Genomic DNA, 12,477 nt, shown 5'->3' with positions numbered 1-12,477 from the left:
GCTGGAGTGCAATGGCGCAATCTCGGCTCACCGCAACCTCCGCCTCCCCGGTTCAGGCAATTCTCCTGCCTCAGCCTCCTGAGTAGCTGGGATTACAGGCACGCGCCACCATGCCCAGCTAATTTTTTGTATTTTTAGTAGAGAAGGGGTTTCACCATGTTGACCAGGATGGTCTCGATCTCTTGACCTCGTGATCTGCCCGCCTCGGCCTCCCAAAGTGCTGGGATTACAGGCTTGAGCCACCGCGCCCAGCCCGAGAGCAGAGTATTTTTATAGACAAATTATTTAAAGATAAAATAAGATTTTATGGCATAAGTGAAAATATTTAGCAAATGAATTATACTTCATCCAATTTTGTATAAAGTATGTACGTACACATGTTCACACAAAGATGGCTACCTAACGAGAGGAACCAAAATACTAATGTTCTGGGTTTTCTAAATTTTCTACATTACTTTCGTGATAAGAGGAAAAAGCAAAAATAATATTTAAAGGTTTTACTAGATTTTCAGAAGCATTATAAATAGAAGTCAAAGCTTTTTTCCTAAACTATTTATCAAAATCACAGACTAATGAATGTCAAGAACTTAAAAACAGTGTGAACAAACTGGCCAGCCACAGCCTGCTTTTGTAAGTAAAGTTTTATTAGAACACAACCACGCTCATTTGTTTACTTACTGTCTATGGCTGCTTTCATGCTGAGAGCAGAGCTGGGCAGCTGTGACAGAGCCAGGTGGCCTGCAAAACCTGAAATATTTACTAATTGGTGCCCTAAGAACAAGTCTGCCAATCTCCTGCGCATTAAACCATCTAGTTCATCCTATACTGTACAGGTGAATAAACTGAGGTCCACAGAATAATGACTTCTCTGTATTTCCATGGTACTTTCCACCAGTTGGCCAGGAAACTCTCAAAACAGACATCCTGCCATCTGGGAGGTAAACCTCAGGGTCTCATATCACATCGCAAGGACTGTATCTGCCAATAAATTGATGAGAAGATGACTTTGGAACACTTGCTAAAGGTCTGAATAAACCCTAGTAGATTCTAGAAGAAGTTAATTTAAAAACCACATAAGCACAGACTAGGGAAGGTTTAAAAACAAACAGATGCTGAGAGTATAATCTGGTTCAGTCTTTTCAATGACACACTGTAACCCAACAATCCAATCCCACTCCAAGGAATCTACCCTACAGAAACACCAGCTTAAGTGACTAAAGATACATCTCTAGCACATTTAGGACAGCACTGACTATAAAAGCAAAAAAGGCCTGAATTCTCAATAGGACTAGTTTTTTAAGGCAAATAAATATAAGCAAATGCAGTTATGTATTAATAAAGAAGGGAGCACTTCATGTCTTTACCTTATATAAAGTCCTAACCTTCTGAGCATGAAAAGTTGTGACCCTTGCCATAAATAATCTCCACTGTTAGGTTTCTTCCGAGACATAGAGAACATTCACAATTCATGCTATCAAGGCAATTAAGGACAACCAATATACCTGGAAGAAAGTAATCTTCCCAGTTTACAGAGGATCAGAAATCCAATGCATTTCACCTCGGTAATTCAGACTCAAAAGTTCAAATATGTATCTGAAATTATGGTAAAACGACTTTAAAACCTTTTATTATTTGCATAGTACAGTCATAAGGTGGAGAAAGCACAGTACAGTCATAAGGTGGATAAATGAGTAACTTACTGAATTAAGACTTTAAGAAATGTGTGAAATAATTTTGATGTCTACAAAAACAGGGAAAACCGCACTTTCTCTCTACTTGTTATCTTAATTACTGTGAAGAGTGTTGAAGTCTACAATTATTGTTAAGGATTTGTCTGTTTCTCCTTGGAGTTCTATCAGTCCTCACATATTTTGAGGCTCTGTTACTAAGTTCATAAACCTTTAGAAGGATTGTTTTAGGATGGGCTAAGATGTTATTCACTATTTTAAATGTTGGGCCATCTCTTGAGTCAAATATCTAACCAAGAATTAAAAAGGAAAAAGGACAAGAGAAATTCCACACAGATTAATATATGCATTTCTGAAATACTTTTTCACTTTCATAGAATATACTATACACAGACCTCAAAAGAGGCACTATGGACACACTAAAATCGAGCAGGAATCCATATTTCTAGTAAAATATATAAACTGCATCTACTGAATGTTGCCATTTGGTATGAATCACATGGCCATGCTGTTTCCCAAGTGTGTGAATTACAGAACACATCCATGAGTAGAGAGGAGTCTAACCATAACTTTCTTAGCAAATCTCTAGTGGTTCCACAGATAAATAATTTGGCCAGTGACTCCTGAGAAAGAGGTTTTATATAGGAGAACCTAGACACATTAGGACATACTAGCATCTCACAATTCAGTTTGCATATCAACTTTTACATTTTTATAACACTGAAATTCTCTGAGTTATCAAATTTAATTTCTCAACCAAAAGTCTCTGAATCCTAATCCTTCCTTCCCTTCTTGCCTACATATATGACTCTTAGCTTAATTTTACCAGGACCGTGGCAGATTTTCTAATTACATGTTAACTGACTGCCTCTTCACCCTATCTCCAAGAATAACAAATAATGGAAAGTTATCTCACACATGACCCCAAATCTTATTGCAGAAATGCAATACCATCACATACACAAAAAATGCTGGGCCCAGAGTTTCCGCAAAGGAGGACCTCAGCCAGACCTCTAGGGCTACCCAAGCTGTGCAGGATGAAGGGCAAATGAAAGGCTAGAGGAAAGGAGATTTAGGTAAATTCTCACTGGTCTAATAGAGGCAGACAGAATACAATGAGTCCAGGAGAACTTTCTGCAATTATATGAAATGACCCAAATGTTCTCCATTTGTGTAGTGCAATACACATGATTACAGAGCACTTGAAATGAATGTTTAATAGCTAGTGCTACTGGAGAAACTGAAGTTTTCATTTTACTTAATTATTTTTTTAAGAGATGGGTTCTCGGCTGGGCGCGGTGGCTCACACCTGTAATCCCAGCACTTTGGGAGGCCGAGGCGGGCGGATCACGAAGTCAAGAGATCGAGACCGTCCTGGTCAACATAGTGAAACCCCGTCTCTACTAAAAATACAAAAAATCAGCTGGGCCTGGTGGCGCGTGCCTGTAATCCCAGCTACTCAGGAGGCTGAGGCAGGAGAATTGCCTGAACCCAGGAGGCAGAGGTTGCGGTGAGCCGAGATCACGCCATTGCACTCCAGCCTGGGTAACAAGAGCAAAACTCTGTCTCAAAAAAAAAAAAAAAAAAAGATGGGTTCTCACTCTGTCAGCCAGGCTGGAGGGTGGTGGCATGGTCCATAGCTCACTAGAGCCTCAAACTCCGGGACTCAAGCAATCTTTCTACCTCAGCCTCCCAAATAGGCAGGACTATCGACATGCCATCCTATGCCTATTTTAATTCTTTTGGAAAGACAGGCTCTTACCATGTTGCTCAGGCTGGTCTTGAACTGCTGCCTCAAGCGATCTTCCCACCTCAGCCTTCCAAAGTATCGGGACTACAGGTGTGAGCCACCACGCCTGGGCTACTTAGTTTTAATTAATTTAACTCTCCACATGTGGCTAGGCAGCTACCATACTGGACAGTATAGAAGGTGAAAAGAATCCACAGGCTTTCTTTGACTCAACATTCAGTTCCACAGTTACCTTGTGCTGCCTGCTGCATTCAAGAGATTGAACCAGTTATTAGAGAGACTGAATGAGACTCTCCCTGCCCAAAGTAGGTCGTAATGAAGGAAGAGCCAGATCAGTAACAGCTCATTTCAGTTCTACGTCTTAACAGATAAAGATATAGATAAAGGGGTTAAAAAGAGGATAAAACAATCCTTCCTAAAGGTTTATGGACTTTAGGAAGGAGCCTCAAAATACATGAATACAGAACCTCAAAATACATGAAGATTGCTAGAACTTCAAGGAGAAACAGACAAATCCTTTACAATAATTATAGACTTCAACACTTCTCTCAGTAATCAACAGAACAAGTAGAAAGTCAGACAGATCTTAACAACACTATCAACCAACCTGACCTAATTGACATTTATGCAATACTCGACCCAACAAGAGCAGAATATAAAATTCTTTTCAAGTACATATGGAACATTCATTTAGACTGACAAAATGTTGGGGTGCAAAATAAACTTCTAAAAATGTTTTACAAAATTAAAGTCACACAAAGTATGCTCTGAACAAAATGAAATTAAATTAGAAATCAGTAACAAAGACACTTAAAAAATTCCCAAATATTTGGAAACTAAAACAATTACTGCACATGATCCTGGAGGTTAAGGGGGTGGGGATACAAAGGAACTTAACCCCACCTGGGGGTAAAGGGAATGGTGATCAGAGAAGGCAGGCTGGAGAAGGTGATGGATGGGTGACTAGGAGTTAGGTATGTGAGAACTATGAAGAAATCAGTATTACTAGATCAAATTCGAGATGAAGACAAGTAAGGAGTGAATAAGGAAAAGATAAATAAGGGACATTTAGAAGTCAGTTTCATCCTTAACTCCTTTTCTCCCATTCATCACATCCCAGCCTAACCAATCTATCATTAAGAATTCATTCTAACTCCTGAATTATTTTCTGCCAGGCGCACTTCCCAAAGTGTAATCCCAGCACTTTGGGAAGCCAAGGTGGGTGGGTCACTTGAGGTCAAGAGTTTGAGACCAGCCTGGCTAACATGGTTAAATCCCCTTCTACAAAAAAACACAAAAATTAGGCAGGCCTGGTGGTGCACACCTGTAGTCCCAGCTACGCAGGAGGCAGAGGCAGGAGAACCGCTTGAACCCAGGAGGCAGAGGCCACAGCGAGCTGAGATCATGCCACTGCACGCTAGCCTGGGTGACAGAGTAAGACCCTGCCTCAAAAAACAAAAAAATTAATTAATTAAAATTGAATTTGCAATAATCCAGTAAATAATCCTAGTTATATACCCAAGAGAAATAAAAACATATGTATAGATAAAAACATGTACACAAATGTGCTCAGCAGCATTATTCGTAATAGCCAAAATGTGGAAAGAGTTCAAATGTCCATGAACTCAGAAAATGGATAAGCAAAACATGGTCTCTGAGCGCAGAGATGTGTGCCTGTACTCCTAGCTACTCTGGAGGCTGAATGCTGAGGCAGGAAGATTGCCTGAGCCCAGGAGTTTGAGGTCAGCCTGGGCAACACTGCAAGACCATATCTCCATAAAAAATAAAATAAAACAAAATTTAAAAAGTGGCATAGCCATACAATGAAGTGTTATTCAAATATAGTACTGATACATGCTAAGATATGCATGAACCTTGAAAATATTGGGCTAAATGACAGAAGCCATGAATTACCATATTATATGATTCCACTTAATAAGAAATGTCCATAGGAGGCAAATCAACAGAGAATGAAAGTAGATAAGTGGCTGCCAGGGGATGAGCAGGACAGAGGGGAAGAAGAGGGAGTGACTGCTGTAGGTATGGGCTTCTTTTGCGGGGGAATAAAAATGTGCTGGAATTAGGTAGTGCTAATGGTTGCAGAACTTTGTCAATACACTAAAAAAACCCACTAAATTATATACTTTACAAGCGTAAATTTTACAGTATGTAAATTATATCTCCATAAAGCTGTTACCTTTTAAAAACTGAATTTTCATAAATATTGCTTGAAAATCATTCAGCAATTTAGAAGACGCCCAATAAATGTTAGTGATTTACTGCCACTATTTTAAAAATTAGACAATCATAAAATAATATTTGAATAACTTACTAGCTAGAAAAACATATAAAAATTTTAGCTATATGCCAGCAGACAAAACAATTAAACATTACATTAAATTATGTGCATTTTAATTATTTCTATATGGTCACTTTCAATCTTCTAAAGTGCATTTTAATGTATAAGTGTTTTTTTTTTGTTTTTAGTTAAGATAACAGGCTGCCTCCTGAGGCTTATCATTTTAAAAAACCAAAAGCATGAAAAAAATTAGGGACTGGGTGCAGTGGCTCATGCCTGTAATCCCAGCACTCTGGGAGGCCAAGGTAGGCAGATCACGAGGTCAGGAGTTTGAGACCAGCCTGGCCAATATGGTGAAACCCTGTTTCTACTTAAAAATACAAAAATTAGCCAGGTGTGGTGGTACATTCCGGTAGTCCCAGATACTGAGGAGGCTGAGGCAGAAGAATCACTTGAACCCGGAAGGAAGAGGTTGCAGTGAGCCCAGATCACACCACTCCAGCCTGGGCAACAGAGTGAGACTCTGTCTCAAAAAAAAAAAAAAAAAAAGAATAATTAGTATCAGTGTTAAGCTTGTGCTCAGACCATAACCACCGTATGCAGGCACTCAAAGAGAAGGAAGACCAAGGTGCGCACAGGACTCAGGGAAGATCTCCCAGGAAGAGGGATTCAAGCCTGGCTAAGGAGAAGGAAGGGAAAAGGGCATCAGCTAGGATTTGCTCCTGTGTCACCCAGATTGCCACTTGCCCACAATGACTACCACTCTCTCACCCCCACGTCTCCACCATTCAGGGCCTTTAGTCCAAGGAAAGACACAGGGTTTTGAGGAGTGAGGAAAGGAGGACCTAACAGAAGAGACCAGAGCTCCTGGTCTTAACATCTCCAGTTCTGTTATACACGTTTCAGTACAAACGTCCAAACACGCCCACGGGTGAGGAAAATAGAAAAGCACTAACTGTATGCAAGACTATTTATTACTGCACAGCTAGGACACGCCTCTCTACTATTCACAAATCATGTTGCCCAACTTTTTCAAAATCCTTTGGCTCTCATTTTGTTTAATTATCATGTTTAACCTCTTGAGGTACTGATACCTGAAAACAGCTATTGTTAATTTCCCTCATAATCTTGACTTCCCTATTGTTATTGAAAGTACTACCGTTCTTAGGGAGGCATATATGATGCATTCCCCTCTCCACACATCTCTATGTCAAGGCCTGAAGAACTCTAAATTACCCCCTGGACTCATCTTCCATCCAGGACTACAAAACCCACCAGCTACCTCGTCCTTGTCAATCCATTCTGCAGAACAGAAGCTATGCTAAACATCCTGGCATCCCTCTGAAATCATACCCCACTCTTTCAAGATCTTCCGATCATCCCAATTTTCAAAATTAAACAGATCTGAAATAGATTTGAAAGAGAGACAGAACTTCAGGCTACTTCCCCAGTAATTCTCTCAATTTGGAAGAAAGGGCTACACTAGTGGTTCAACAGCATCTCTATGATTTCATGTGGTTCTGTTTCATGTTTGTGCACTGTGCTGCTGGGTATACAGCATATGCCCCCAGGTGCTCAGCAGTGAAAAATGCCTGAGGATCACAATCTAGCCCAATCCTTATTCTACAGATGAGGGGGAAAGTACAATTGCTATAGCCTGATCCTCTCGATACTGCTCCACACAGTATACAAGGGAGTTTTGGTTTATTTCCTATTCATATGCTCAGGCTCTTGCTAAACCGAGTTACTTGAGACTGCCCACACTTTACTATCAGTGCCTGCTGCTCCCTCCCGCTCCCTCCCTCAATCTGCCTGTCCTTACTCTCTCCATGTGCCCATCCAGGAAGCATACGCCCACACCAATCCCCTTAAACGGGGTATATAATCTCCCCTCCTTTAAATGTCCACTGCACTTTGTACCTTGCTTATAGAAATCAGAAATTATACTAAAAAGATATTAAGATGACACTGGTGGGAATATTGTCAAACCAGTGACAAATTATGTTTCAGGTAAATCTATGGTTCATTCATAGCATCTCTGCCACTGATCTCTGCTGTCACAATCCTTAGAGGACAAAATCATTAACTCTCCCAGGATAACACCAGGGTTTTTGTTTTATGAAGTCATCAGAGATTCCAGCTTTCAAAATTCCAGGTAAGTATTCTCAGAAGCCGCACACAAGATGAGACTGAAACATAAAAACCACTCTGTTTTAAATATAATTTCTTAAAATTAGCAAATGCTTAATTTCAAAGTGCTGTCAGAACTTTACCAAACGCTGACTGAAAACACTTTCCATACAATCCTTCTCAGTAAATTGGCAATGTCATAAAACCTACAGGCTGACGCAATTCTAAATTTAAAAAGTAAAAATAAATTATTCAAAACATTATTCAGCCATATGCCTTTAGCTTAAGCAAAACTAGGTGACTTCGATTTTATACTAAAAAGTTATCCTTACATTTTTTCCATAAAAGGAAAACAATCTTCAATGAATAAACCTTTCAAGACTTTAGTAATGTCAACTTATATCTTTGCATTAAGTTATATTACCTACAAAATACTGAGTTATTTCTTATATTAGGAGTTATTTCTTATGTTAGAAATGTCACATTGTCAGTACTTAAGCCAACACTGTAAACTATAAAAATTAATCAAATTACTCTAAATTACCAATAAAGTAAATTCCTCTTTCAGCCTTCACTGTACAACAGGATTGAAAGTCACCAATCATACTTCATTATGTGTTATTGGACTATTTTTAACCAGTTCTAAAACTTTTTTTTCTTCCATCTACACATTTACCTGACAGCCTTCCCCCAGGGAAATACAGACTATAAACCAATGAAACTAGTACTTAGCCGAAACAACTCACTGCCATGCATCGTTAGCCATTCGAGGCAAGTGGGCATGGCAAGTGGGCATGTTCTAAACATTTAGAACTCAACATGCCACTTGGAGGGGGTGGTGGGTGAGGGGCGGGGAACTTAGAGGATGGGACAATAAGTGCAGCAATTCACCATGGCACACATATACCTATGCAACAAATCTGCACATTCTGCATATGTATCCCGTTTTTTTTTTCTTTGTAGAAGAAATAAGGGGAAAAAAGTCACATCCATCGTACCATAATCTTAAAAAATAATGTGTTGCAAAAGGCAAGACATCCAAATTAACATCACAGCCAATAAAGGAAAATGCCTGGCAAGCAATATGAAATAGCAAGTCAAAAAAAAAAAATAACTCTTGCAATGAAAAACATTCACTGATCAAACTGTTCATCAAAACCCAGTTAGAAAAAAACAAAAAACAAAAACTAATTAGACCAATTTTTAATTTCCTAAATCCAAAGATTTAGGAGTTATGACACCCACCGCAAAATTATCAAAGCTTCATCTATTATAAGTTCTCATCTACTAACAATTAATCCAACCAATCTTTGATGAGCACCTGCTAGGTGCCAAACACTGTTATAGGAGCTGCAGGTGGAATAAGCTCAATATCTGTCTCTAAGGAGTTAATAATTCTGTACAAAGAAGGACAAATAGACATCTGGTAGGCTACAACTATCATTAAGAAAAACAAAAAGTTGGTCGGCCAGGCTCAGTGGCTCACACCTGTAATTGCAGCTCTTTGGGAAGGGGGGCGGATATCACCTGAGGTTGGGAGTTCGAGACCAGCCTGACCAACATTGTGAAACCCCATCTCTATGAAAAATACAAAGTTAGCCAGGTGTGGTGGGGCATGCCTTTAATCCCAGCTACTCAGAAGACTGAGACAGGAGAATCATTTGAACCCGGGAGGTGGAGGCTGCGGTGAGCCAAGATCACCATATGTACTCTAGCCTGGGCACTAAGAGCAAAACTCTGTCTCCAAAAAAAAGAAAAAAGAAAGAAAGAAAGAAAAAAGGAAAACAAAATGTCAGGCCAGTGCCGTGGCTCACGCTTGTAATCCCCGCACTTTGGGAGGCCGAGGTGGGTGGGTCATCCGAGGTCAAGAGTCCCAGAGCAGCATGACCAACGTGAAGAAACCCCATCTCCACTAAAAATACAAAATTAGCTGGGCGTGGTGGGACATGCTTGTAATCCCAGCTACTTGGGAGGCAGGAGAAGAATCTGAACCCGGAAGGCAGAGGCTGCAGTGAGCCGAGATCACACCATTGTACTCCAGCCTGGGCAACAAGAGCAAAAACGCCATCTCAAAAAAAGAAAAACAAAATGTCACAAAAGTATCATAATAAATTTTTTTAAATGACACCTAGCTACAGATTGTAATTTAAGTCAGCATATGCACAGTTATCAATCCTATATACTATTTGTTAGGCCTTCAAATAGGACTTAAAGTTAGCTGAACTGTCCTGCCAAAATGTCAGCTCTGTCTAATCAGAAACACTTCCTCCAGGGGTGTATGCAATTCAGTCTCCATGTTTCAATTATCGGTTCTGTGTACAAAGAAGACCAACAAGTGATCTCTCAAAGTATTATTACCATAAAAGGTGTACTAGGCCAGGCACGGTGGCTCACACCTGTAATCCCAGCACTTTGGGAGGCCAAGGTGGGCAGATCATGAGGTCAGGAGTTTGAGACCAGGCTGGCCAACATGGTGAAATCCATCTCTACTAAAAATACAAAAATTAGCCGGGCATGCTGGCAGGTACCTGTAATCCCAGCTGCTCAGGAAGCTGACAGGAGAATCACTTGAGCCCAAGAGGTGGAGGTTGCAGCGAGCCATGATCGCGCCATTGCACCCCAGCCTGGGCGACAGAGCAAGACTCCTTCTCAAAAACAAAACAAAACAAAAAAATGTGCTAAAATTAAGTTGGCAAGAATCTGCATGTAGTCCTTTCTACATCTAAGACATAAATACCTGACACTTGATTCATTCCCTTCATTCTCCATACAGCCCCCCCACCCCCACAGGCCGGGCAACCATTCTGACCATCAGACAAAAGAAATTACCTTTCTTCAGTTTATGTTAGGACAACTCACGTGGGTTTACATTTGGCTTAATATACTACTACTCTACTTCTCCAATAAGTAGGCATTTATAAAAAACAGAAACTTCTCAATTTAACCACTTCTACTATCCAAGTCTCTCTGAGAAAGACATGACACGCCTTAATTCAAGGAAAAAGGTCCTTTTTCCTCACAAATATTTCCTCATAACTTTATTTTTCAAATGCTTTTAAAACCAGATTCCAATTTAATTAATCTAAATTTGCAAAATTATAAAGGAAAAGTCTTGCCAGTTGTTGCTTTGGTTATGTTAATTTCACAATTTAATAAATTGCAACTACGTATTTAATACAAAGCAGTCTTTTGGAGGAGGGTGAAGGGTTTTTAACAAAACGCATCTCAGCACCAGCCTAGAGAAACTTTCTGTGAGAAAACAGAAGAGGGGTTACCATGGAGAAATTCATTACGGATTACTGTGAGGGCTTTTTCCTCAGAAATAGAGTGAAAAGAAAAAGTCGTCGTGTAATAAATCTGATACTGATGCTACATGACTTAGAAAAAAGTTCATCTTCGGCAATTATGTCTAGATGATCAACTACACATCTTCTGCAACAGGTGACACGAAACTGCATTTCCCAAGTCAGGCAAAGCGATCAAATGAGTTAAGACGTGCGTTCCTGCGGTTTTGTACTTTTATTTTTGACTTAACCAAAACAATTTTGAATCGGATGAATTACCAAATTTGGTTGGGTCTTGTTTGGCTTTCTGCTTTGCTTTTTCATCAGCCATCTACCAGCAACTGTTGCATGAGCCCATTAGCACTCGAAGAATAAAAACAAACACACAGGACCAGATAAGGTTCCCCTACTAACCCAAATGATCCGTTTCCTTAACACAATTTTAAAACCACAGCTAGGGGTGTGAAAACAGGCATGTTTTTGTGTGTGTTTGTGTGCCACAATCTGCCCAAATCCTTAATTCCCTTTTAAGTAACAGATATAAAATAAAAATCCGAAAGAAACCACATTAGAAATGCAAAGAGGTTTGCAAAACAAGAGGCTTCTTTCATTCCAGAAAACCACACCAAAACAAGGGAAGAAAAATGAATGCAATGGATACGTGTCTGCCAAAGTTTCAATCCTGTCCGGTGGAGACATTGCACTGGCACAAATTTTGAAGAGGAAAAAGAGGGGGTTGTGGGGGAGAGAGAGCAAGCGAGTGTGGCCTGCAAACTGCAACAATGCAATCTCCATTTTGAACAATGCGCCTCTTTTCTCTTGTAAATCTAGTTTTTTGCCACTTGATGTGCCGTCGCATTTCCCCTCTGTTTGGGGGGGAGGCGGGGTTGGGGGGAGATCGGAGCAGGATGCACAGCACACGAGTGAGCAAGGGGGGAGGGCAGAGGAGGTGGGGAAGGAGTCTGCAGCAACTGGGCTGGGTGGGTACCTGGAGTGCTGCTGTAGGTACTATGGCTCCTGAAGCTGCTTTCCGTGCAGTAACTGGCGTCGTCGTCGTCGTCTTCCATCTCCTCCGGATAATCGGAGTCATCGTCGTCCTCCTCCATCTCATCCTCCTCGTCGTCCTCAGAATCCTGGGTCTCCTCGGCGTCGCCGTCCTCCTCCTCCTCCTCCTCCTCGGAGACCATGTCCTCCTCTTCCTCCTCCTCCTCGCTCTCGTGGTCATCGTACACCACTTTGTTGACGGCCCTCCGGGCCGCGGTGGTCCGGGCCAGGTGGCCGCCGCCCCCGCCCCCCGTCCTGCCTCCCCCGCCTCCTCGCCCCCCC

The 12,477-nt window shown here is 40.9% G+C and overlaps 1 protein-coding gene across 1 annotated transcript in view; it reads right to left on the bottom strand.

Annotated features, from left to right (window-relative positions):
- The window catches only part of BPTF (bromodomain PHD finger transcription factor), a 150,196-nt gene that overhangs the window by 137,216 nt on the left and 503 nt on the right, over nt 1-12,477 (bottom strand). The window contains 1 exon segment of the mRNA XM_032241187.1: nt 12,140-12,476. Within this exon segment, the coding sequence (XP_032097078.1) occupies nt 12,140-12,476 (337 nt within the window).

This window comes from Sapajus apella, unplaced genomic scaffold (genome assembly GCF_009761245.1).
Source record: "Sapajus apella isolate SASKATOON/1434 unplaced genomic scaffold, GSC_monkey_1.0 scaffold48, whole genome shotgun sequence".
Taxonomy (NCBI): Eukaryota; Metazoa; Chordata; class Mammalia; order Primates; family Cebidae; genus Sapajus; species Sapajus apella.
The sequence above is the reverse complement of the archived record's forward strand: the minus strand, read 5'-3'. Positions and strand labels throughout refer to the sequence as shown.